The sequence below is a fragment of the Centrocercus urophasianus genome, unplaced genomic scaffold (genome assembly GCF_019232065.1).
Source record: "Centrocercus urophasianus isolate 14NV4802_14NV808 unplaced genomic scaffold, USGS_Curo_1.0 seq_15, whole genome shotgun sequence".
Lineage (NCBI taxonomy): Eukaryota > Metazoa > Chordata > Aves > Galliformes > Phasianidae > Centrocercus > Centrocercus urophasianus.
In genome coordinates this window covers 46,392,845-46,420,824 of record NW_024884697.1, presented here as the reverse complement: position 1 = coordinate 46,420,824, position 27,980 = coordinate 46,392,845, and the positions used below count along the sequence as shown (strand labels likewise).

Genomic DNA, 27,980 nt, shown 5'->3' with positions numbered 1-27,980 from the left:
TTCTTTTTTTTTTTTTTTTTTTTTTTTTTTTTTTTTTTTTGCACACTTCCTGCACACTTTTGTAAACATGTTACTAAAGGGTTACAGAGAGAACCCTCTGAAGAGTTATTGTGCCAATTTTGGAGACTAATTTCAGTCATTAAGGTGCGAAGTGAGGGATTTTAATGCTGCTTTCAGTGTAAATCTCAAGGCAACTCTAAGGATCGGAGTCACTGATGATTCCTCCTTGATTATTATTAGCAGTTCTAATCTTTCTGGTAGAAAACAAACAGAAATTACACCCTCTTGTGTTGTATCTCTTACTGATTTGTGTGATCTCCTCTTGTTAGGCTGTGCAAGGGAGATTCACACAATGGCATCATTCTCGGGTGGGAGGGGAAAGAGGACCGAGAACCACCTAATATCACTATTTGTTTAATTAGACACTGACACTGTTTTCTAAATACTGACACGTAAAGCTGCAACTCCCATCAGGCTACTGGGGTACTCATCTTCTTGGAGCCTTGCTTTGTAATTCCTCTGAGACCCAGCGCACAGAGGTCATGAAAGGGATATAGCTGTAATCTCAGAATCATGGTCTTCTGAGTTAGAAGGGATCTTTAAAGGCCATCTGATCCAACTTCCTGCAGTGAACAGGGACACCTACAGCTAGATCAGGATGCTCAGAGTCTGGTCACAGACTGAAAGGTCTTTATCACTGTCAGAGCGTTTCATAGGTCAGGTAGGCCACAAATGCCCGTGGTGGTCTGTGCTGTGCGTTCCTCTCTACCAGAGCAATGCAAACAGCTGGGGATGGAAAGCAAGAAGACCATGGGATGTTTTACACTAAGACACAGTTATGTGGCTGAGATTTTTCAAGCAACTGATGATTTGGAGTTCCCTTGGTTTTTGGGTTCTGGATGAGTCTGACTGTCAGAAAACATCAAGTAGTCTGCTCTTGAAAATAGGCCTGTTGCAGTGTTTCCCACTGGGCTTCTGTAGGGCTGTGTTTTCCACACTGTGTATGTCTTCTGGAGGTCACAACATAGAGCAAGTATGGAATTTCCTTTAGAATTAATTGCCAATTACATTTGATTTGGGAAATTAGTGGATGAGTTTTGTTGACTATTAAACTTAAGAAAAAAATTTCTGGGAAATGGAAGAAGCTAAAATTGTGACCTGCTTTTCCATTTGAAAAATTTTGCCTACTACCTATACTTTTGTTAAATTAGTATGGAGTTCTCTGTGGGAAAGTGTGAACCTCTTGAAAGGACAGGAATTTGTTTTGTATTTTTGATTTGATTGTTTTTCCCTTGAAATTGGTTCAAATTAAGTTCAAAGGGACAAACTGAAGCTGAGTATTAGGAAATGTTTGCTAGCGTCATGGGTGTAATAGAGCAGAAGAGCCTCTTGTGACTGTAATGGAAACTTTACTTGTGTAATTTACAGGAGAATGGGTGAAGCAGAGGCAGGCAGTGTCCTGGGGCTGCCCTGCAGGCAGCTCAGTCACCTCTGCCTCTCCCATGATGTGATGCTACTAGTGCTAGAGCAGGTGTACAAAGGCAAAACCTACTTTATGAAACAGGACTGTGAACTAAAGTGAAATATATGAACAGGGGAAACTGTCAGAGTGCCATGGAGATGTCTTGTAAGCCACTGAACTGTGAAATGTGTATTTGCCTTCCCCCCAGTGTCATTCTGGATGGTCTGACAGTTAAGAAAACAACAGATCTGATTCCCTTTTACAGCAACGCCGCTTCAACATACTCTCGCAATGCAGAAATGCCTGGAAATGAGTGTAGTTGTAATCTCGGTCCACTTAAAGGTCTTCCCCACTGCCGGCTGAGTGAAGAGGCCTGAGGATGAATGAGACTGAAGCCTGGACTGTTTAATAGTCCATTTGTACAGCTGACATGAGATGGCCCAAAGCGGGGTGCCTCACACAGCAGCGACGGAGCCCTTCCAGACAAAGGGAATCATTAATGTTGGCTGCAGGGATCCACAGGATTGGTCACCCTATAGTTTGATCTTGCTGGGTACATGGCATGGCTCTGTCCTAGTGAAAAGGACTTCCACTGGGGTATCTGAGCACCCTCTGACCCTGTTCCTAAGCTGTTTCTGAGGATCGCTTTTGGCCCTGTAGGGCATGCTAACTCTAATAGGAACAGGGTATCTCACAGGTGCACTGTTCATTCCTCTGTTCCCTGCGGCTTCCTTTGTTGCTGCCTGGATATTTGGGCAGGGAGGGGCTGTATCCACTGCTTCACGTGTGAGCCACTACTGTCCTCAAATGAAATGTGAAATCCCCCTTGGAGAGTGAGCAAAATGTAGGCTGTGGACCATGTTTACACAGCTAATTGCTATGGATTTCTTTGCCCTGTGTGCAAAGAAGAAATCAAAGACTGTGGGCACACGTACACTTGTCACTTGCTTTCAGGAATTTGGTGAGACCTAACATGGGACATCACTTCTGTACTCAAGTCCTAAATGTGGACAAGTGTACTACCTTGTCTGATTGCCCCAGTTCCTGGACTGTTTGTACTGTTTCTACCACCCACTTCCTTTCAGATTTTCCTTTGCTGTCCCCAGATTAACAACAGTTGTTCGTAGTGTACTTCTGTCACCCTGGCACAAATTGCAGAGGGGGAGGCAGGCTCTCCTTTCAGGTTCAGTTCCCAAGCATTAATGTTCATCTTGCTCTTTTCTCTCTCCAACAGGTACCTGATTAACGTCACCTTCGAAGGCAGGAATTTGTCATTCAGTGAGGACGGATACCAGATGCATCCCAAGCTGGTGATCATCCTTCTGACCAAGGAGAGGAAGTGGGAGAGGGTAGGACATGTTTGGTAATTCTCAAGCTTTGTCAGGCAGGAGGAGGATGGAAGAAGGCTCTGAGCAAGTTATCCCCCTACCTTTTCTTACTTATGAAGAGTTGGCAATCTCATTCTTTCATCCTGGGCCACTGGTATCTCCAGTACCCAAGCTGCTGTCATCTCCATGCAGGATGCCATTACATTCTTCCATTAGCATGCATAAAAAATTCATCAACTTCCTTTCTTTCACCTCTGGACATAAGTTTTCCTGTCTTTCAGAGAAGAGATCTCCTTTGTGCCATGAGTTTCAGTGGCACAGATAGAAAATACTTATCTGCATGGCTTGGAGGCTGTGGAGTTCTCTATGATAACTAGCTGTGATTGAACCACAGTCTCACTTAGTAATATGCCACTGTTAACTGTACTTGATATATCTGGCCACTGTTACTTGCTTGTGTATGAGGTAGGATGTGTACATGAGATCATATGAAGTTGCTCAAATATCTAAACTTGTGTATTTCTGAATAATTTGTATGTGACCCAAAGCACCATTTTAGAAATGGTGTGGATTTTTGTGTTAGTGCAAAGCTTTAGTTTGTTTCACCTCCCACATAAATGTTGGTGGTCCAGGCTGGGAAAAAGTGTTCCCGAATGGTTTGAATCAGCTGCTCAGAGGGGTTAGCTGGAGGTAGTTGTAAGACACAGAAAAATGATGGGGATGAGAAGTTGTTGTAAAAGCAAGGAGAATTCAGTAGAGCACTCAACAGACATGAAGCAGATCTCAGGTTGGATCATTGTGATCATGTGTATGGCCTAGAAAAATGCTCCCTTGTTCTGCTAGCCAGAAAAAGCCTTCTCTCCATGACTGCTTGGCAAAAGTCAGAAACAGTTCAGTTCTTTGTAGTTCCTGAGCACAAATGTTTCACCTTGAAGGGGGATCTCAGTGTGAAGATCAGATTGTTATAATCACACTCTGAGCTGTTTAAATGTTTTCTTCCTGGAAGACATTGAAATCATCTCCAGTATGCTCTGATCACAAAAAACACATTTCATAGCTGGAATCACAATGTCCTGTTATTAATTTTCTCCATTCAGCTGAAATGCAAACTTTAAAACCTAAGAGTGAAACGGCTCTCTGTGGCAAAGATCATAATTTTGTTCCATGTTTGCAGAGGCACACTGAGTGGAATGCTGTCCCTTAACAGCAGCTCCCAGGCAATGCCACAATATAAACCATAAATTATTCATATATTATTAGCACACAATCCAAATATATTTGTAAGTGAATTGCTTTGCAGTGTAAAATCATCCAAACTCTCACTAATTTCTGTGAAACTAGCAAGATGTTTCATCCTAGCAACATCTGGGTAATACACAGAAGAAACTGTGAAGAATAGGAGAGTTTCCCAGTCAAACACACAGGCAGTAGGAGATGAGAGGTGAAAGTAGCTGCATAGCAAACACTGATTCAGTCCACTTGTGTGCACTCACGATTGCTCAGTCTTTAATTACAGCACTGCACACTTTTATCCATTATCAGATGTTGTGCCTAGAAGGAACATCAAGAGGTCGTTTAGTTCCCCCTCTGCCCAAGGGAAGGATCAACTAGACTGAAATGATTTCTGACAGATGTTTGTTTCACCTGTTCTGAGAGTCCTTCAATGCTAGAAACTCCATGAAATCCTGAGGCAATCTCTTCCATGCCTTCTTTCTCCTTACTCTGGAAAGTTTTTCCAATGTCTAAACTAGATTTCCCTGACTGCAGTTTAAGCCCATTACTACTTGGCATCTCCCTTGTGGACATGGAGAATTGTTTATTCTCTTCCTCCTTTTTATCTTCTCTACCTATGTTTGAAGGCTTCTATCATGCTGTCTCCCAGTCTCTGCTGCAGATTAAACCAGAGTTTTTTCAGTCTCTCCTGTTAGGTCATGTTTTCTAGTCTTACAATCATTTTTATTAGTCTCCTCTGGATTTAGTGGTACAGAAAGATAGATCTTAAAACACACATGAAGCCTTCCATTTTCTTGGCAGCAAGGATGCAGGCAGTCCCTGAACCTATTCCACATTTGTGAAATTTGCTGAGATTTTGATTTTTCAGCCCGTTATGGAAAGAAAAACATTGAAAAATGCACCAGCTATTTCAGAACAGGATTTCATTTTCCAGAAGAGCTACAGCTGTCTCCAGACCCCAATAATGACAAACCTCCTCCTGTGTCCTTCAGACAAATGGAAGCCTTACAGGGCTGACAGTCACGAAAAAAAACACAGATAGTTGCCACTTTCTGGAAAGGGGCAGTATCCTGAGCCTTTCTGCTACCGTGGGTATGAGTAACAATTTCTCTCTTCATAACAAACGTTCTGTGCTTCATTCACTTCTCAGCATGACTGTTCCTCAGAGGCAGAAGGCTACATGCCTTCCCTCACTAGCTCTTAATTAGCTGTTTAGTAGAGCTCTTGCTTCACTAGCCAACATAAACTAGGTGTGTTTTTAAGTGCGTGTGTGCCTCTGTTGTATTGACTGTAGAGGAGCAGACATGCAGGTGGAGGTGCTCCAGAAGGGTTCTGCCTCAGTGCAGCAATAGGCTGAGGTCAGAGGTGTTGTAAGGCCTGCCAGGGGCTAGGTACTATCCTCATTATTGTGTCTGTGTCTTGTATTGGAAGAATTTTCACTCGGGCTTTATTTTACTGATTGTCTTCTCCCTCTACTCCTCTATAATCTCACGCATGGTGAGGACTTGTGGGTCTGTGAACAGTTTGTGAGAGCTGGCAAGCACTGCTTTCCAGCTCCTGCTAACATCCACCTTCTCTGCTGAGGCAGGGCACAGCAATCATCCCATCAGCTCCCAGCCCCTCTTGTGTGCTGCCTTCCTTTCCTCTAGTGACACTGGGGATGCCAGACCTCACTATGTCTGTGGTTCCCTCCTGAGCATGGCTTTTAACAAAGGAGAGCTGTGAGTATTGCATCACCTGTATCACTCAATTGTCCTCAGCCTCCCCCCTGGCTAAAACTTTTCCACCTTTTCTCTCTGTGGATTCAGAGCACCTTGCCATCTGGCTTGCAACCTCTTGTGCTGCCCAGCAGCACCCTCTTATTCACAAGTGTCCTGGGGCATGTCTTACCTCAGATGCTCTCGTAACTCCTGCTCCTGGCTGGGCTTGCAAAGCCCCAGGTGATGTGTTTGGCTGGGGTGCCACATTAAGCCATTTTAGACAGGAAGCTCATGCCATAAGCTTCATTCCGCCTGATCTTCTGACTCTACAAACACCCACCTCCTCTGCAGATTAAATGTTTGCCTGCTGCTCCTCTAATTATCAGTGCCTGGTTTTTGACCTCCTAAAAATCAATTATTAGCATCTGTTTTGCTTCTTTCAGCCATGGGTGTAGACATGATTAGAAAACCACAGGGTGCTTCTACCTTGTTCCCCTACTCCACTGCAGATGTTAGTGCTCCCCAGGAATTGAGTCATTTTCTGTGTGACATTCTGTCAGAAGTCTGAATGACATCACAATAGGATAGAAAGTGATCCCACCACTTGCTGCTGCATGGGCTTTTCAGAGATGTGTTCAGACTGGGTCATGGTCCACAGAATCATAGAATCATAGAACGACTTGCGTTGGAAAAGGCCTGAAAGATCATCAACTTCCCTGCACTGGCAGGATTGCCAGCTGCTAGACCGAGCACCTGCTGAGGCTGACCAGGGCCCCGTCCAACCTGGCCTTCAACCCCTCTGGGGACAGGGCATCCACAACCTCTCTGAGCAGCCTGTGCCAGCACCTCACCACCCTCTCTGAGGAATATTTCCCCGATATCTAATCTAGATCTCCCCTCCTTTATTTTAAAACCTTTTCCCCTTGTCCTATCACAGAAAGAAGGTGAGTTTCTGAATTAGTGAACTCATGCAACCTTATTCCCTGCTTACCACAGAGGTGTTATGCACATCTGTGCTCAGGAAAGTTTCCCTTGGAGTGTGGGAGGGAGCTGCAGAGAAGGACTGATGAAATAAAACGGAAAAATAAGGTTTGTTTTATCTAAAAAAAGAGGAAGGAGAAAAGAACTTTGGACATCTGAAACGCTGTTGAAAAAGGACATCATGGCCTGTTGCTTTTTATGTCCACAGTGAATAGGATGAAGAAGAAATCTTGCTAAATTTTCAAGCAGAAAGATTTCAGTTAGGGATGTAGGGAGCCATCTAATTGTTAGTATGGTTAGACATGGCAAGGCTCATTTGCTGGTGAGGCTCATTTGCTGGAGGACACGAAAAAATATCCAGCAGTGCAGGGTCTGTCTCTCTCCTGTCCTGCATCAGAGCAGAAGGATACAATAAGTGATGTCATGATTCTCTGCCAGCCTACATTTTTGTATTGGGTGAGCAAGATGAACCTGCAGATTGTCTCACAAGAGCCTTCATTATACAGCAAAGAAAAAATGGGTCACGGGTAGGCTGATCAGCAAAAACTTCAATTTCAACTAGTGAGGACATCGTTTCTGCAACCTCCTACCATGTACATTTCATGTTGGCAGTTGGTGCAAGAAGCCAATTGTCGATGGCTGCAAACAACAGCCCTTATGGATGTACATGTCACCTCCCAGAGTTTGCAGCTTTGAAGGACTGGTGAACACCACAGAAATGCCAAAGAGGCTGTACCTTTTGATAGTGAGGCAGACTTCAGAGTAATCGGAAACTAACTAGCACCTGCTTCTACAGGAGCGGAAGACACTAATGACCCTGATTCTTGTTGTTTGCAAGCATCTCTGTGTGGACCACAAGCTCGAAGGGAGATTTATCGTCTCTGTTAAGGAAGAAGACATATGGAGCTGGTCTGAAGTCTTTCTGTGCATTAAAACAAGTATTTACAGTCGTCATTTCCTTCTGCAATTCAGTGTTCCCATTGCAGAAATAACAGGGAAGGGGAGAAGAGGACTGAATATCTGATCAGTATTTTTGGTTTTCAGTAATGACCTGTGTGGCACTGGCTATTTCTTGAAGAACCAGTGTAAATCATGTGCACGTTACATTGTTCAGCAGAAGGAAGGATTTAGATTTATTTATTTATTTCCTTTGCTGAAGAAGGCTCTTTAGGAGAGAGACAAGAACGCAAAGTTGTGAGGTGAAACTTGCAGCCTTGCAATTCCGAGCATCTTCTCTCACGACCTTCCCCTCTCTGCCTTTGGAAAGATAACTAGATCATTTGAGACAATTTCCTTCTTGTGCTGTCTGGTGCCCACCTGAGCAAGCCTTTCTGATCACTTAAATATGCCTGCACAGGTATGCTTGTCTCACTAGAAGAAGTTATTTCTTCAGGTTAGGTTCTGCTCTGTGTGCAGAGCTTTGGCATCTTGTCAGCATGTCCAGGTCACAGAGGAAATGTTTTTTATCCTACCGACTCCTTTTATGGGGAGACAAGATTAAATTGTTTTTGCCAATCCGTCTTGTTTTGCTAATTTCCCTGTGTACATGGGGATTTATGACTCATTGTCCCCGAAGAGAAATAGCACAGGAGTTTGTTTAAACCTACTCAGATTTAGTGACTGATTCTGTTCCCATAGAACCAGCTTTTAGACGGATGTAGCTTCTCTTAGGGCAGATGCACCTCTCTGGATTTAAGCACAAATAGCTGAAATTAGAATGGGAGTTTGTACATGTATTTGTGGAGTGCTCTTTCTGAACATTTCTCTAAGAGATCATAATTTGCTGAATCACTTGCTTCTCATTAGACATCAGGCTTGCATCAAAGAATACATATTTTAAGGATACCCTACTCCCAAGCTTGTGCCCCTCAGATGCCTGATCTAGGTCACACTGATATCTCTACTGATGACCCTGATTCAATCAGACAACCAGATGGCTTTATTTGTGCACCTATACTGCACCCACTGCCAGGAGTTGGCCTAGCTTCTCACAGTTGCCCAGGGTGTAGCTGTATGGATTTATGGCTAATTTTGGCCATGCTAATCTTACACTGATGCCTAAGGAAAAGGGCAGCTGCAAGTGCAACACAAAGCTTTCCTTATCAGGTGATAAATGGAATAATGTTTCTGAAAACGCCTCAAATTTAAATCTTGTGGACATTCTTATCACATGGTATCTTTGCTTGACTGATTGTATCAAAGCGTTAGATTAGATTACCACATCCTGCTGTAACAAGCTAGTCCACCTCTTTGACCAAAGAGGACATATACTGGATGCATCCTCCTAACCACTGTATATTGCAACACTATGAGCTGTTTTCTCTCTTTGCCGCTTGTTGAAGCAGTTGCTGACTTTGTTTGCTTGAATTTTGGAGTATATTTGTATGATTCATGAGCCTGCAGAAAAATATTCTGGCTCTCCTCCACCAGGCCCTACATCTTGGCTACCAGAGAGAATTCTTACATTGAAACAATGACAGCTTTTTGGAGAGACCTTGTCCTCTAATGCAAATCAGATATTGGAAAATCTGGAGATGTTTATTATGTGTGGTCAGTATTGGTGTGCCTCCACTTCCATTCTGGTGTAACTGATTTGGGTGATAGTAGCTATCTGATCTGCACTGGGGTTGCCGGCCTGACTTCTTGGACTTCTTAGACTGAAGTCTGTGCCTGTTGTACTGATGTGGTAATGCTGTCCAGCACAGAATCACAGAATCATTAAGGTTGGAAAAGTCCATTAAGATCACGTGGTCCACAGGAGAAGACTGCTCTTGTTTCATTTACATTCTGGATGGGAATTCTGGTCTGGGGCTTTCTTCCAGTCCACTCTCCCATGCCACATGGTGATACTCCTTGTGTGTTGTCACTGCTATCCCCAGCATCCAGTGATGAACCTGAGACTGCTCTGCAGAGAGATGTATGATAGATAACCAGAAAGGTGGCTCCTACCCCAAAGTGGTTAGTTACACTTTGATTAGAAAACAAAAGGCAACAGATGGGTACAGATGGACCAACGGGGGAGTACAAGGGAACAATTAGACAACATTAGTCAGCTTGGTAGGCAGCAAGCTTTACATACCAACTGCCTAACTCTTTGAAGGCAGCAGAGAATTGTAACTGGCTTTGTGCAGGCTTACTGGGCCTCATTGACAATGTGAGGGGCAGATGTGAAAAAGCAGTAAAAGTACTTTTTTTTTGTACTTCAAACACAATAATGCTGAGAAAGCGCAATAACTCAAAAATACCCAATGCTGCTGGAAATTTTCAATTCTTAACATCTCAGTAGAGTTGGTGAGCTGGTGTGCTGGTGCCAGACCCATATTGCTTGTGGTCAAAACTACTCCCGTTTACCACTGGCTTGGAGGTTTTTGTGGCATGTACCACGCTGCTCTGTACCCATGTCCATTCATTGTGATCATTTCATTGATTGTCAAAATATGTACTCCCAAGATGCTGACAATAAATATCCATATCTTAATTCAGGTGATAGCTGAAATCCTGTAGGAAGATGAGCATTGAAGTATGGCTACAGTAATTAAATATTCTTCTCACAACGCTTTATCAAGGATCCATCCCGTCATTTCAGATCAATCAATGACATCCTCAAAAAGCTGGAAAGGAAGGTGTGATTTGGTTACCAATGAAAGGAAGAAGCTTAATTTCTGCTTTGAGTTTTTTGGTGGAGGAAAATAAAATCAGATTTCTTTTTGAGTTAACACAAAATATTTTTAGACCTGAAAAATATTTTCTCAGTTAATTTAAAGGTAGTAAAATCATTTTGCAACATAGACCATTTCTGATAGAAAAAAATGCCATCTGAATATGAAAATTTCTAAAGCTTTCATGTTGCATATTGCCATTTTTAAGCAAATATTTCACTGTGAAAAAACTAAGTGATATTTGCTGACATTTTAAGAATCCTCTCCCTTCCGCTCTCTTTAGGACCAAACTCTTCGCAAATATGCAAAGAAAAAGAACAGTTGGGAGAAAAACAAGACAATTTTGTTGGCTTTAAGATTTGAATTTCATGGATACGTGAGGGTAGAGAGGAAGCAACCAACCAAATGGTGCCTGGAGAAAGCGCTGCTGAAAGAGCCTCACAGGGGGTGGCAATGCCCCTACTGCCCGAGGGAGTGTTTTCATCTGTTCAGTTGCATTTGCTTGAGACTTTGTTTCATGTTGATGTCTTTGCTTGGCCTGTGATTCCTTTGCTTATTTCTATTTTTATATTTCTTGAATATTATTAACTGGAGGCTCTGTTTTCTTTCCATTGGGCTTGAGAGGAAGGAGGTGATGCTGTGCCCTCATTTGTATATTCAGAAGGCTTTGCATTTTTCTTTCTTTTTCTTTTAATTTTATTTTTCTTTCTCCTCCTCTCCCCCCATTTTTTGCTGGGGGGTTTGGCAGTTTGCTTTTCCTGACCAATGCAACTGAATTAAAACTCAGACTTTTGTTCAATAAGGAGTAGCTGTTTGTAGTGTCTTTGGCTTGGTTTTGGTCCTCTGGTGTTGGTTCTGGCCAGCGCTTGGTTCTCACATGCCCCTTGCTTGGATTTTATTCCTGAATTTGCTTACTGGGTTGGCTTGGAGCTGACCTCCAGAAGTCCCTTCTACCCCTACAATTCCGTAGATTTTTTCCAAAATCAAGACAGTCTTTTCCTCTGTGGTTTTCTTTGCACTTTTTATGTGTTAACTTCTCTGCTGGTCCGCAAAGATATCTAGTGCTAAAACTTGTTATCGCTGCAGCTGCTGCGTGCTTGAGTTTCTCTTGCTGCACATGAACTCTGACATGCACTTAGTGCCATTGATTTGAGCGCACAATATGCTAAGCATCGTTTGTTTTCCCTCTGCCTGAACTGTGTTTTCTCTGAGTCTGTATTTTTTCAGACTGCCTTCGGTAATGTTAGACGCCAGTGCTCACTTGTTCCTTGCTGTGTTGCAGCGTGTGAGTTTCAGTCACTGTCCCTTGGCCTTTCTTCCTTGGAAGAGGGGTTGGCGTTACAGACCTGGGTTTATTTCAAAGATATGCTGGGGGCTGTGCTGTCATGTGCTGAGTCAGGAGTTTGCCATGCCTATTTAATTTCTTTCTGCTGAGCTCTCTGCAATGTCTCCCACCATGTCAAGCCCGGAAGGTTGTTTGACAGCCTTTTTCTTGCTCCTGTTTAAGCCTTCGACTTGGTCTGCATTTTGTGTGACAGTTTCTGGCACTTGTTTCCCTTAGGTTTATTTCCTCAGTTCCTATACTGATAATGACTTATAATTCTATTGTTCCTTCCTTCTAGAAGGATCCTGAGCACTTTACAAAATTAACATACAGGCAGCATTTCACTATGAGTAACATTCAGCCGCTCCTTGGTGGAACGAGGTTAGGCTGTTTAATGATGCAGAGCAGCACTGTGGAACGGTCTTGTACAAGAAAGAGCAGTTTCAAGCAGAAGGAGGTGAGGAGTTTTTAAGTGAACTCTGGCCATTGTGTCCCCAGTCTTCAGGAAAAGTGATATGAATTGAGACCAGGAAAGATAAAGCCTTTGTCATTTCTTTCCTCTCGTATAGGAAGGATGCAAAGCTGTTCAAGCAGGTCCAGAGGAGGTCACAAAGATGCTCAGAGGGCTGGAGGACCTGCCTTAGAAAGAATGGTTGAGGGAGCTAGGCTTCTTTAGCTTGGAGAAAATAAGGCTCTGAGGAGACCTCATTGTGGCCTTCCAGTACCTGAAAGGAGTTTACATGCAGGAAGCAGAACAACTTTCCTGGACTGATAGTAATAGGACAAGGGTGGATGCCTTTAAACTAAAAGAGGGGAGATTTCAGTTAGATATTAGGACAAAATTATTTACTAAGAGGATGGTGAGGCAGTGGCAGATTGCTGGGGGTGTCCCATCCCTGGAGGCTCAAGGCCAGGTTGGATGGGGCCCTAGGCAGCTGAGCTCGTGGGTGGTAGCCCTGCCCTTGGCAGGGGTTGCAACTGAGTGGGCTTTGAGGTCCCCTCCAGCCTAAGCCATTCCATAAGTCTACAGCTCTAAAATATTCAGATGATAACACTTAAGCCTCAGAAATACAGAAAGAGGAACAGATGATTCTGTGAAAAAGCGGTTATCAATGAGAACATTCATTAATTTTGGTCAGATCCGAAAGATTTCTTTTGGAAGTTTTTCTGCTGTAAATGGAAACAGACATTTTTGCGTAAACTCTTAAAAGCCTTTTAGATACTGTGCAGATAGGTGACATGGAGGAGAGAATGGCAGCATCTCCCCTAGATCCTGGTGCCTTGTTAGTCAGATGGTGAGGACAGGCTCCCAGGCAGTGGGAAAATGGAGTTCAGATACCTCCAGTCTGATTCAGAACCAAAGCTGAAACTGATGGTTCTGCTATCTCTGAGGACGGAGGTGGAACTGTTGGAACTGAGTTTTATTTCTTCTGAAAGATGTTATTTCTTTCCCAGTGAGCAGTTGAAGTTTTTGCAATCATTTGTTTAGGTCCAAATTTCCATCACTTTTATTAATAACATCTGATAACAACACAACTTTTGTGTGCATGCAGAATGGAAGAGTTTGGAAGATTAATGGAAAATTCAAAAAAGCAAGCAAACCTGGCTTTATGCCGAAGAAAAGCCTTCGATATTTTTTTCAGTATTTTCAGACCTCGCTTTAAAAAGCTCATGCTTTTGCACAGCCTGATCAGGACACCATTTGGGTTGGTGTTGGAGCACGCAGGGCTGGCACTCGCAGGCTGGGGGAAGCTTGCTCCCCACTGCCTAACACAAGGTGCACACTGCAGCAGCTCTGCTAATAGATGCTGTACATCCCTTCATACACCACTAAATCCACCTTGGTATTATGTAATACTGTGGTACTTTGTTTTTTGTTCTTTTTCCAAAAGAAATAGTGATCGCTGGTAAATCAACTTACACTGGGTGCAGCGTGGGCAACAGAGATGTGCTTGAAGTTCACCATCAGCTTGAAGTCTAAGCAGCCTCATATGACAGTCTCACTGTCCAGGCTGGGACACTGGGAATAACAGAAAAAGACCTTTTCTCTGCAGTCTACTGTCTGAGATCAGCTCTTGAACACCGAACTTAACTGCTTGCTCGGAGCATCATCTGGGTGTTTTCAGATTTTGGGATAGTTCAGTTCACTCCTTAGAGGCCAGTGTTTTACTTTTGTTCTATTTTAGAAGTGGGAGATATTTGCCTTCCTTCTTAGATGTGTGCTCATTTTCACCAAGGCCAGAATTCTTTGTATTACTGCATTTAATTGTGTTTGCTTTGTAGACTGCTGGGATTATGGCAGCATTGCATTCCTGTGGCTTCTCAGCCTTTGAGATAGGCTTTCTGTGGACAGCAGCTTCCCTTGAGTTCCTCCTGTGCATAGATCAACCTGCATCTGTAGGTTTCTCCAGCTCCATTCCTCATCCCTTTTCCTCCAGTGGGTTGTTATTTGCGGTCCTGGCTTTTGCAATGACCAGGGAACAAACCCATGGTGTATTTGAATAGTTCTCCTCTGTGCTCTGGCCTGAGAATAAGCCTTGCATGTGTATGCATTTTCCTGCTCATTGCTCAGACACCTTGCTTCAGCCTGGGACTAATGGAGACACTGTCTTACAAATAAAGGTTAAAAAGGTACAATCTGGTGAAATCTGCACTGAGGACTCTGTCCATTATGAAGTCCCCTATCTCAGATGAACACTCTAAAGTATTCCCAGGGTCTTCTGTGGGATATTACTTGAACTATAGTTAAAATCTACTTTCTCATGATAGCCTGTGTCTTACTGAATCCTAACCTGGTTGCAGAGGACAGATCTTCCTCAGGCTTTATTGTTGCCAGATTGGGAGTATGATAATTTCTTGCAAACATTTGAAGGGTTTAATCAATAGAAAAAGGACTTCTTTAGGACAATCCAAGTGGGTGTAATTAAAGAGTAACAAGGAGGCAGGAGTTAAAGCAGAAGTGCTTTTATGCTGAAGATCAGGGGGTTCTTTTAGACAACCAGTTGTCTGAGGAGCATGGTGGGAGTCTTGTAGCTGCAGCTATTGAATGTGAAATGGGAAATAGAGGGGAACTGACTGCAGGGGCACCTACCACATTTGTTATCCTCAGTGCTGGAAGCCTTTCTGTGTTTGGTTCTGCAGTCCTCCCGGGGAAATCCTCCAGTTCCCAGACATGCTCATCCATCAGCCAGCCCTTCTGCCCTCCTCTGAGTGGTGGGGGCACCAAAGAAATCTCCCTCCCCTTCTGTTCAAGGGAGGCACCCCGGTTTGTGCTGAAACACAGGGAGGACTGAGAAGCACTCCAGTTCCCCGATAAGAGTGGTAGGGCTCTGCACTACCAATGCTCTGCTTGTGCGGGTGGAATTTTCCAGGAGCATCCCCATCCGCCACCACCACCCCTTTGCAAACTTTCAGAAACGCAACTCATGAAAATGCATTCTTAGCACACAGCTGACTTGGTCAACATCTGGTTTCCAAAGAAAGTGCTGCGAGAGATTTGAAATTGCTGTACTATGGAAAAAATGACTTGGGGTAATTATAGATACCTAACAATACAATTTAATTTCTTCTGCCTTATCTTTCCTATATAGTGTATCTGGTAATGCTTCAAAGAGATAAATGCTTCACATAGAGGGCAGTGAGGGGGGTAGGTAAGGGAGAGAAAAAGCCCCCCACAATTTCAGTTAAGATTTGAAACGAAAGTAAATGTAAGCAAAGAAATAGATGTTACACAGTCCTGCTTCAGAAAGCAAGTCTTACTGAGTGAGGACCTTTGCCTTTATTGTGCGTTGGCTGTGGGAAGAGAATGGGAATGCGGAAGGTGATGAGAGAAGCTGAGGAGGATGGGACCTCTAAGCACAAATTTGGAGGACAGAGAGAGTTTAGCAGAAAGCCCCTGTAGCAGCTGGGGTGCCAGTACTGCTGAGCAGGCTCAGAGCTTGGGACTGGAGGAGAAAGGGAAACGATGCTTATGAAGTCAGATCAGCATTGAGACTGATTTTTCTGGAAGATAATTCAGAGTGGCTGGCTCACACCCTTGCTCGAAAGCACCCTTGCTTCCTTTAATAAAGGGGGAACCTGCAGAGACCAGCCTCAGCTAGTTGAACATACCTGTATCCCCCCCCCCCATATCCCAACACAGCCTCCTCTCTGCCTTAGAAGTACAGTTGGTACCATGTTGGCACCATGGTCCATAGTTTCTGTGGAGGCTATGTGTCTGCATCCAAGGCTCTTGCTGGCATTGCAGAGCAGCTGCAGCGATGGCCTCTCCCCAGGAAGTAGTCCCTGTCTTTAGGGGTGCTACAGTGTAAACTGCATGGGGAACCGTTGGACCTTTCTGTAGAGTCCAACAGCAAGAGGAGGATGCTATAGGATATTACTGGATTTTTTTTGGCCAGAAGTGCAGCCAGGGTCGCTATGGATGGGTGGGGGTAGAAGGTGAAGAAGTCCTTCATACTCCTGGGATGCTGCAAACTTTCTGTCTGCCCCTGTGATGGATGCTGTGTCCCACCTTAGTTGCAGGCCTAAAACGATTACAGCTGTACAAAGGTGAAGTGAAAGGCAGAGGAGGCTTCCTAAATGGATTATGGAAGGTCAGCAAGAGACTTCAAGCTGAGGACTTGTCAATTGGTATAGATTCTACTGGTAAATTGTCCCCTGTAGGCAAGCTCCTACTAACATTTAATTTAGAGAAATGCACCAAATGGGATATAATGAAAATATTAATATTATGAAAGTGTGACTGTTATCTGGAAGATGCACTGGTTAAGATTCATTTATCTATCATGCTCACTGGGGCTTGTCTCAGTGATATAATCCTAAGATCTGTTGATGCTGATGTGTTACAATACTTAAGGGTAGTCCTTGGGGGAGGGAGAGGGGCATACCTGAGTGACTCTGTCCAAATACGGCTCACACTGAGTTTACTTGCAGAAAATCCTCTGAATTATTATTTTTTTTTTTTTTTTTTGAGGGGGGAAAAAGATGTGTTTTAGTTAAAATATTTTTTCATACGAGGTACTTATTTTTCTTAAGACATTTCAACTTTTTGTGAGAAAACTCACAAATTTGAAAACAGACACTCCAGAATCTTTTGTTGCCACAACCTGTACAAATTGATTTTTTTTTTTTATCTCAAATTTTTGAATGCTGTTTTGAAATTTTCAGCAAAAGAAATAGTGTCAGGGACCTCCTCTCATTTATATTCAAATAGATATTTCTGTGTGTTTCAGGAAGCCAGAATATGAACCAGATGATTCTGGTGTTAAAAAAAGAACATTCTCTTAGCCAGTGTACCTCCTTCAGAGGAAATTACCATCTCTGCTCCAGAAAATTCTGAAATGATAAATGCAAAACCATGCAGACTCTGACAGGAATAACTGAACCTTGATTTCTGAAGAAACAGCTAGCGAAGAATAGCAGTGCAAGGTCAAGGTCCTGAAGCTGCAATCTCTTTCCCTGTTGAGGGCTGATGAAGGGTATGGTGAGCATGGGCACAATTGAGCGGCAGGAAAAGCCTAGAAATGGTTGGAATGGGGTATAAAAACTTAATGGAAAATATTTATGCAGCCTCACAGCTTTGCAAGATGGTTTCTAGACCTTAAAGCAAAACCAAGCTGCTTTGTGTTTGAAGGACCTCTCACAGACCATCTAGACGTGATCCTCTTAGAGAGCGTCATGCAAAGCCTGTATCTTTAATGCCTTGCCCTCTCTTCCTCTTCCCTTTCCTTCTCTAGAAGTTGCTCTGTTGCTGCAAACTGGACTGGTCTGTGTTACACTAGTACTGCAGTTCCCCACTCAACCGCTCTTTGCAGGGCACAGCAGCACCTTTGTCCCCTAGTGAGCTGGCACCATAGTCCTTGTCATGTTCTTCATCTGAAATGTGCAGGCCAAGGGAGCCATCTCAGGTTTTCCTTCCAAATAGCTCTGCTAGGGTACTGGTGTAAAGTACCCAGTACTTTACAGCAAAGCCAGAACATTAGGACAGACAAAGAAAGGGAGAAGGGATGCGAAAGGGAAAGGTTAAAATAAATGACTCTCAGGACTTCAGTGTTGAAAAGAGATTGATTATGTCATTGTTTAAAAAGCCATACTTTGGGGAAGAGACTAAAAAATGGTTATTTTTGCTTAGATTTGTGCTGTTACAGGTCATTCATTTCTAAAAGAGTTTGTAGAGCAATGAGTTGTGCATATGTACATTGTCATGTGCACAGTCAGCTACCTACCTGCAGCATAACATGGACCTTGGTAGTAACTGTAACTGGCTCCAAGGATTTTCTGACATCACGTTTGTAGAAAGAGGAGCCAGGTCACCAGCCCTCTGTGAGCAACTCCAAGAGACAGTGGAAGGAGCTATCTTTTAAAGTACGTGAGCTCTCTTTTTGCCTGCCTGGCAGAGGCTTCCTTGCATGGGAAGATGATTTCTGAGATGTCTGTGTAGAAGACCTCAGATTTTCTTCACCTGTTTCAGGCCAAGTTTGAGGATGGTGAAGCCGTTAAGGTTGTGATAATCACACACATACTTTCTATAAGTGTATCTGTTTTGCTCCCTTCAGCTACAGGGTAGTTTGAGGTAATTACTTATCTACACAAGGACTCTTGGTCTGTGGGGATGAGGTTTCCATATGAGTGCTAGTGCATATTTTTGATAGTCTTGAGTCTTGGCTGGAAGAGGGCATGGAGTCTCTGAAGCATTAGGCAGTATTCCAATTTGCCTATGAAAGAAGCCTGAATGGCTGACCTGCAGATACCAGGGTCTTCCATCTATTTGCTGTTGGACATGCAGACAAACAATAGCACCAGAGCTATTAAAAAAATGTTTTGATTTTACTTGTTGTGCTTTGTGCCCTTCCTAGAGAGGTCATTATCTCTCTTGCTAGTGCATGGCACGCAGTGCTGTAAAAGAACCTGTGCTGAACTCATAGTAGGGTTAATCCATTTCATTGAATAATGCCCATGCACTGACCCTAGAGTTCATCTCTTTTTTCAGAGATGGGTCTTCTTTCTTTTGTATCTCCACGTGCATCTGAATGTGCTGAATTTGCTTTCTGGATCCCTCTCTGGATTTATATCCTGAGTATTTTCTAGCACTGTGCTTCAGCCTGCATTGAAATTAGCTGGATTAATTGAGCTAAAAATCTGTAGATTTGTTTCTTACCAGTAGTATGATCTTAGTGCAGTGTACTAGATACTGATACTTTCTTCTACGCCCTTGGTAAAATGCATATGACTATTGTTGACCTTTAAGACAAGTTGCATTGCCTGCTCTCTCAGGCTGTTCCTGAGGAGAACGGTAGTGTAGGGGAGGTGTTGGAGGTATTTCTTCTTTATGGGCTGTGGAGGTCCCTAGTGTCGTTTTCTGACCTTGTGTTAATTGGAAGTGTTTTCATGGATGTTTTTCAATTTTATTGCTATTGCACTTGGAGAGATTGAAATAATACACAGTACTGAATAAGAAATAAATAAAAACAATGATCTGAGGAAGTTTAGCAAATCTTATGTCTGTGATGCCTGGAACCTCCTTGTTGATTAATAAACTATTTGTCCTTTTACTGTTTTCTCTTCTGGAGAAAGGTTTCTCACAGGTTCTCTCTTACACACAGTGAACACAAGAGCTGCTGCTAAGGACTGAGAGACAGTGAACAGGTGAAGCAGATTCTGAGAGGAAGAGATGCAGGGAGGTAGGAAATGAAAGTATGGCCCTGCCTGTGGTGAGGGGATTGGAGATTCATGATTCTTGAGGTTCCTTCCAAACCGGGCCATTGTGTGATTCTGTGAAAGTATGCAATTTAAAGTGATAGAACAAAGATGAGGTATATGTTGGCTCCTTTGTTAATCAAGAGGACAAAAGTGAGGGGCTGATCAGACAATGTATCCTTCTGGGTTAGGATAATGGCTCTAATTTCCCTAGCAAGATGACTGATCAGCTGTACACAAGTCACATCAGCAGTCCCTGAGAATGTGACTTGATTGATAAATGAGGAGCAACACAGCAGCCCATGGATATCCTCAAGCCCTGGTGCTATAGCTGTTTATAGTGGTGTTTACTTGGTTCTGCTGGTGCAATAGCAGCAAAACTCACATCAGGTTGGAACTTCTGGCTTGTGGATGGATTGATCTACACCAGCCTCCTTTATTACCACTTATCACTGAAAAGAGTGGTTCATGCAGTGGAGACAACACTTTTCTTCCCATTTTAAAACAGTTATTTGGAGATACTTGAAGTTGTATAACCACGGCTATGGAAGAAGAATTTGGTAGAAAGCTTATAAGGATGTCCCTTGTCTCTTGTAGTATGCCATATCCAGATAAAATCTCTAAACTCTTTTGATGCGGTTCACTAAAACTGTCTTTGATAAACCCTTTTCTAAATCCACTTGAGGGAGACAGAATTTTATTTACTTTGATTTCCATCCTCAGTCTTTGACAATAAAGTTTGAAAAAGGACCTATTTCTGAAATAAATCAAGTCAAGAATGAAAATTTTCTGCTTACTCCCATTTTCAACACATTAATTTGTCTGAAGAGAAAGGAAGGTCTTGGCGTTTTGTAATTCTCTGTCCTAATGCTGTTCTGAGTGTCAGTGGTTTTCTGGCCTGTGGCCTTGGACAAGCCAGTAGTAATATTTAGTGCTACATTATAAAGGCCAGCTTCCTCTTCAAAGGTGATGCTCGATCACTCTTGTTCTTTCTGGTAATACCTCTGGTTTCTGTGATGGATGGCATGTGCTATAAACCAACTCATTTCTCCTTCCTCTCTTATCTGTGTATGGACTCTCCATGAGAGAGCTACGAGATATGGTTTAGTAGCTTGTGGTAGCAGTGGTAATGGGAGGATGGTTGGACTAGGTGATCTTGTAGGTCCTTCCCAACCTTGTGATTGTATGATTCTATGAGGAGCTATGGGAGGACAAGTGAAAATGTCCTTATCTCTTCTTAACACTGGGCCAGAAATAAACTTTCCTGGCTGCTGAGAAAGTAGAACATGAAGAAATGGCAGCTGAAATTAAAGAGAAAGGTGACAGAGAGAAGTACTATTTGACAGAGCACATCAAGTCTAGAAGTTGTCCTTCAGCACAAGGCCTCTGTCATTTAGCTTCATGGTGAACATAACCCATGGGGAAATAACATTATTTTCTTCAGCTGCTAAGAAAGCTCTGCTCTGTGTTACAGGCTTTTCTGTCCATGGCTATGAATGTAGCATCTCCACAGATGGTTATGACTTCATAGTGCTTTAATGTTGTCAGGAAATGATGTGGGAGACTTCAGAGTGGTTCAGGATGTCCCATTTGCTCAGTAACAAGACTTTGTTTAGTCTGTCTTTGTTTTTGCTCTCTGGAGGGCAAAGTGAATGTGATCTCTGGTCTGTTGTTCCAGGCTCTTCCACAGATTTCAGAACAGTTAAAAATGCTGGTGGAGTTATTTAAATGTCCAGTAATTTGGACTCGGAGGATTAGGCCTTGTATTTTGAGTGTATAGTCCCCATGGGCTCAGGAAAATAAAGAAAATTTTGTGTTAGAGACAAGCACTTTTCTGGCAGAATTTTGTGTTGAGAGAGCTCCCTCAGAGCTTCCCTTAGGAGAGGACAATCAATTGATTTACTCATGGCATAGTTTATACATCATTATATGAACTGCGTCATGGTCTAACCTCCCCAACAGTAGTACAGCTTGAGGAAAAATAGCCCATATTTTTAGTTTTGGGGGTGATGTCTTTTTCCATCCTATATCATCTTGTTCTGGCTATTATTTGGGACTTCTGTTCAATGGCCAAAGATATCAGGCAGATGAAATGCCAGCTGTGAAGTTCTGGTGCACCAGTGTTGTGTCCTACTTGACACTTCCCAGCATCCAGTTCTAACCTCTGGCTCTTTCCTACAGCTGCACCCAGTATGCCAAATGTAAACCCAGAAGTAAGCTTCAACATAGGTATGAAAAGACAGTTGGTACTGGCTGGGGATCTAGACATGTTGCCTTGATGTTTACAGTAGGTGTGTGCTTCAATGCCTTGACTGCAGTTCAGGCAAAACTTTGCACGTGACACTCTGTGAATGGGATAGGTTGAGTGCTGTTTGGCAACTACAGAAAGCTGTAGATATGCATATAGGTAGTTGTGCTTAACTCAGTGGCTGTGGAAGTGTCTTGGTCATGCTTGTATCTCTGTATTTGAATTTGAGATACTGGTCCTGGCAGTTTGTGTGGAGTACTACTTAATTCTCTCTCTCATGCAATGCTGATTGCAACTTCATTTCTTTCAGACTTAATTTATAGCTTATATCACAAGAATTTTTACTGCTTCCATAACCCCAAATTTCTCTTTCTAATCACTAACATTGTAACTTTTGGCATTGTTCTTGATGCTGTCCTTTCCTCATCTGCATTACTCTGTGTCCCTCACTGTTGTACTATGACACCAAGTTCCACAACATGAAGCTCTGGCATATAAAAGTATTTCTCAAGACACAGAATCACAGAATCATTAAGGTTGAAAAAGACTTCAAAGATCACCTAGTCTTATCATCAGCCCATCCCTACCATGCCCACTGACCATGTCCTCAGTGCCACATCCACACGGTTCTGGAACACCTGCAGGGACGGTGACTCCACCACCTCCCTGGGCAGCCTGTGCCACTGCAGCACCTCTATTTCTGAGAATAAATTTTCCATAATTTCCAACCCGAACTTCCTCTGAATGCCCCTGAATGGCAACTTAAAGCTATTCCCTCTCATCACTGTTACCTGTGAGAAGAGGCTGATCCCCACCTCATTACAACATCGTTTTCGGTGGTTGACCTTTGTTCATATAACTAGCTCATTTTTTAATTAAAATACACTTTGTAGTGGGAGGATAAATGGGGTTCATTTTTAACCTTGTGCTTGTTCAATGGATATACGGCTGCTTGCAGCTGGGGAAATCTTGTTCACAAGTAGAAAAGTTCTGAGTGATTGTGAGTGAATGTTCCTTGAGATTGCAGCTGTTCTTTGAGATTTGTTCTCACTTTCTCATTTCAAATGCTCATCAGCTGTGGATCTCCAGAGAGAGCTACACCTGGACATCTGACTTTCTGGAGTTGTATTTGGTCTCCAAAGCAAAACACTAAGTGTAATCTGTGTCCAACATACATAGCAGTTTGAGGGGCAACGGATGCATGAGCTTGTTCTACTCAGGCCACAGTCTTCTGTTGCAGATCCATGTAAAGATATGTTTGAATGTTGGTGGCTAGTTTAGGGTAAGAGCTGTCTTTTTTTCCCTAAGTAGAGTTGATATAAGAGCTGAGGATATTTCATAGCCCATTGAATCGGATAGACATGGCAGCTCTTAACACTGCAAATTGCATAGAGGTCAGGGACAGCAGAGCAGTAGGAATATAGGAACAATGCTGCTGGGACAACAGTGTGCCCTGGCCTTCACCTGACTTCAATTTAGGATCTTCTCTGCAGCATAGGAGCTGGCCTCTGAGAGTGTGAGCTGCACCCTATGAAAGAGAGGAGATGCTGCTCTCATCTCAGACTAAGAAGTAAGGGGGTGTTAGTACAGGAATGTTACTACCAGATGCCCCACATCTTTTGGCAGAAGAAGCTCTTTACTTGGATCCTTTCTTTTTCTCTTTGCAAATCTACTTCCTTCTTTTCTTTTTTTTCTTCGATTCTCACTGACTGGGTTTGTAAGAGCAGCCCAGCTGGGACTGAGGTAAAGCAGAAGACCAGCCTCTTGTGCTCTCTTCTAAATGCCTTTTCAAGCAAGCTCAATAATTGATGAGCACCTGCGTCCTTATCTGCACTAAAGAGTGCACGTGGTATTTAGTACATGAAAATGCTATTTTGTCCATTGGAGCTCATTCCTGGAACAACACCATTTCCCCAGGATACCAGTTAATTGTTCTCTCAGTTGATATAGAGGGACTTCCTTCCTTCAATGCTCTCAGCTACTTGACTCCTTGCAGCTTAGATCTTGTGCCTGATCCCAGCACATGGCAGTTGACTTCTATCTGGCATCACAGCGCACAGTTCAGACTCCTTCCCTCCAGCGGGTTTCTTCTTGACCACTGCTGCCCAGCCTGTCCTCATTCCTAAGTGAAACAAGCACAGCAGGCCTCAGACCACCTCCTGGTTTTCCGTGCCTCAGATTATCATCCTGAGTCATTGCACGATTTTTTGCTTGCTTGAGATTAGCTGTTTTTGGTCAGCATGGAGGATGCACTGACATAGTTGTGGATGCAGGAGGGAGCAGGAAGTCAGGACTGAAATGTCTTAGAGGAGCTGGTGAAGGATGATGTAGAAGAGTGATTGAGAAGTGTCACATAAGGGAAACTGCAAGCCATCAGCTTAACTTTGGTCCCTTCACAAGGGTGGGATGGGGTGAGGAAAACTGAGCAGCTCGAGGTGTGGTTGAGCAGGACACAGGCGTGTTGACAAGAAACGTGGAGAGTGAGGAAGGACTAAAATAGTTGAAGTGTCACAGATGGGGTCTAAGATGCACTGGCCAAACTGCTTATTGCTGTCAAGGACTGAAATAGCAGGATGAGCAGCAGGCCAGTACTGTAGGACAGGAGGTCTGGTGCATGTTAATATCAGTCTCTATTCTGCTGTCATCGCAATGAGGGAGACTTGCTCAAGGGCAAGGGTGCATGTTTCCCAAGACAGGGTAACCACATCCTTACTTCTTTTGCAGCAGCACATTACAGACATAACCTGCCCCCCCCCCCCCCCCCTTTTTTTTTTTCCAAAGGAAATTTACAGAAAGAGTGTTCTGTAAATGCACACTGCAATGGATCTGCACCTGTAAAGCTGTTACCAGCTAGTATCTACCAGATACTGGAGAAAACTGAATGCTTGTCTTTAAAAAAGAGCTGGAGCAGTGAGCGGGGGGAGGGATAAGTAGAGGTGGAAGGAGTTTGGGAATTGCAGATTTCTGGAATCATTGTTGCTTAACTCTCATCTTTAGAAAAAATATGAATTATCAACCAAACTCCTTGTCAGCACCTGAACAATAACAAGGGGACATGTAAAAGTCCACTAGGATTTGCTGAGAACACTTCATGTCAGATCAGTCTAATATCTTTCTGTAACGGGGTAACAGGCATTGTGGACAGAGGTGAAACTGAAGGTTTCATCTGCTTTGACTCCAGTAAGGTTTTTACCATCTCTCTCATCACATTTTGTGAGCAATCTAGGGGAACGAGGTCTCAAGGAGAGCTAATAACAAATGCATGCAGGATGAATAAGAATGTCAAAATGCAAGGGAGCATTGGCTGGGTTCTGTGAGGGTCTGTCCCATGCTCAGTTCAGTTCAATGTTTTCTTTAACAGCCTTGGTGATGGATGAAGAATTTGCATATCAAATTTGAAGATGACAGCAAGCTGAGGGGAACTGTGAATTTGTTGGAGAACAGGATTAGAATTTGTAATGATCTTGGCAAATTGGAGATACGCACTGGAAAAGTGAGATGTAATTCAATAGAGACAAGTGCAAACTATTGTACTTTGGCAGGAATAATCAGCGACATAAATACAGTGCAGAGAAAGATCAACTAGATCACAGTTCTGCAGAAAAGGATTGGGGGGCATAAAAGAGGATCACGAGCTGAACATGGTTGTTTGTTGTTGAGAAAGAAGCAAATGCTGTACTTGGATGTATAAATAGGAGTTCAGCCTGCAAGGCACATGATGTAATCACTGAGCTCTGCTCAGCAATGGTAAGGCTGGAAAGCTTGGTGCAATTTTGTGGATAGCTCTTTGTGAAAGATTTGGACAAATTGGAACAAGTCTGGAAAAGCTGGAACAAGGGGGAGCAGTGCAAACAATAATGGATGTAGAAAATAAGACAAAAAAGCAATAATTTAATGAATTGGAATTGTGTAGTCCTGAGTTGAGGGGGAGTGGGGAGAAAGGGAATGAGACTGGACAACATGCAACAAATTCTCAATTTCAGAGCTTCCCTGTTTGCAGCAATGGCTTTAACAGCACTGTGTGATAATACTAGTGACTGTATCAGGACTCTTACCTGGTCCCCAATGGAGGGGTTTGTGTGGATAGAAGTCCAGATGGTTTCTGTCCGTTTGAACCATTCCTTTGAACTGTGGTCAGCATGATGGCACCAGAGGCTCTTGCGCTAAAGCAAAGGAGCAAATGAGCAGGCTCATGAGGAACTTTCTCACTCAGAATACATGGGTGCACTGAAACCAGTGGGCCGCTTGAACCCAAGAGTCATTTGAGAAATTCATTATATGTGCTACACAACAATTAAGGTCTTCAAGATGAGGGCGAAAGGCTGGTGAGGGGAGGCCGTCTTCTGCACAGCATCTGTAACTGTGGCAGAGGGATAAATGCTTTATATTAACTCTTCTATTTCAAGCCAGGGTTCACTCTTGAATGCCTTACTTGGACTTATCGCTGACCTTGTCTTTTTCTTTAATCTGCATTTTATGTATGTATATATCTGTTCGCTGTTTATCTGCCTGTCAAAACTATGTATTCACAGTGATTTCAGTTGTCTGTCTTCCACTGTCCTGGACTTCTTGTATGTGCCTTCGATCCTCTTCCATCTGAGCTACTGTAATTCCCTTGGACTTACAGATCCCAACTCCCTCATCTTTCACTTAGTGTCACTAAAAACAAGAGATGATTCTCGCAAGATGTTGCGCACTACTAGAAGATAAACTAAAAATGGATATGGAGAAAGTGAGAGATCTTGAGAGCAATAAGGAAGTCAAATAACTGTACTATAGCATAAAGAATAATGCTTGCAACTTGCTATCTGACTAGGTGTTATAATCTGGGCTATGTTCTTGTAGACATCATGGTTGAAAAGATTTTGAAGGCTGAATCTCATGGTTTGTAACATGATGACTAGATTTCAGGTGGATACCAGAGTGGCAGAGTTAGTATCTGCCTTCTCAAAGAAAGGGAAACAAATAGATGCCTCCATGCCCAAAATCATATCCAATTCACTCCTAATTTTCAAATTCAAAATATATTCACTACATAATGTCTCAGCATCCATATTTTTTTATTGAGTATATTCATAGCCTTTTGTCATGTGCAGTACTTCAAAAATGCTATGAGTCTGTGACCCTGTGAACTCTTTGACTAGCCTTGTCTGATAAAACTTAGGAGCTATATAAAACAGCCCTGAAGTGTGGAGGCAATATTTTGGCATAGAGGGGCAGGTGTTTGTTCTTACTCTTTTCAGAAGATGTGAAGTCTGTAGCTGGCGATAAAGAGGGCATGCAGGAAAGCTCCTAAGAAGGCAGAAAACAGAAACGCAGCATTTTTATGGATGAATGAGCTTTTATGCAGTTGCTTTTAAAAGGCGAAATTATATGGCCATTTGCACTGCCTCTTGATTGCTCAGTGCACCAGCTATTCTTTATGCTGCATGCCATTTGCTGTCTTGTATTTAACTTTGCAAAATATTCTGGGATGCAGTTTGCATGAACACTCGTACATTAACACTCTGTGCAGTTTCATAATCTTAGATGGGGGTAAGATTTCCTCCAGGAGGGCCTGTTAAATTCTAGTATTTCTTTTCCTTATTTTGTGCCATCCTGAGTTAGCTGAGCTCTAGATTTGGGTATGACAGATGGCTATTCTGTTGTAGCCTTTTTGGCCCTTTTTCTCCCACTGTCATGCTATGGCAGCAACATAAGCTTTGAAGGGTCATTATCTAAATGATTGCATAGAAAAGTCCATTGGGAGCCAAATTCACCTCTGGCATAAGTGTCTGCAATTCCATTGACTTCAGAGTAGTTTCACTGCTTGACGTCAACAGTAAATTTTTGGAATGTAGACATCAAAATGAACAGTACTAAGGAATATGGAGTGATTTCTGTCCCCAGAATGACCCTTTCTTGGGCATGGTTCGGCTTATTGATGGTGTTGCACTTCATTTTTTTGCTTGCTTCTGTCCTGAGACCTCCTCTTCTCTTCTCTTGCCTCTTCTTTCTCCATCCTTTTTGTCTCCAATCTCAAACACCCTGCACATTCCCCACCCTGTTTCCCCTTGGCGGCCAGCAGCCACAGCAGGTGTTGGGACAGTGCTAGAATTGCCATTCCATGATGATCACCACTAGGTCTTATGAGACTGCAAAAGATGGTTGTAGACTGAAACCTGCAAATGCTGTCTCACAGAAGTTGCAGTCCAGGACTCTCATTTTGTCCCTTACACCAGGGAGCAAAGACAGGGAAGATTCGTAGAAGCCTATTTTACATTAATGTTACAAACCTGAAGTATTCTCAGCAACCAATACACAATTATTGGCTACATTTCGAGACTTATAACCCTTCTGTAGGGGACAAG

At 43.0% G+C, this 27,980-nt stretch overlaps 1 protein-coding gene across 1 annotated transcript in view; it reads left to right on the top strand.

Moving 5' to 3' along the window:
* Positions 1-27,980, top strand: part of GRIN2B (glutamate ionotropic receptor NMDA type subunit 2B) — a 165,135-nt gene that overhangs the window by 88,540 nt on the left and 48,615 nt on the right. Inside the window, exon 3 of the mRNA XM_042815977.1 lies at positions 2,697-2,811. Coding sequence (XP_042671911.1) covers positions 2,697-2,811 — 115 coding nt within the window. The remainder of the gene's footprint in view (positions 1-2,696; positions 2,812-27,980) is intronic.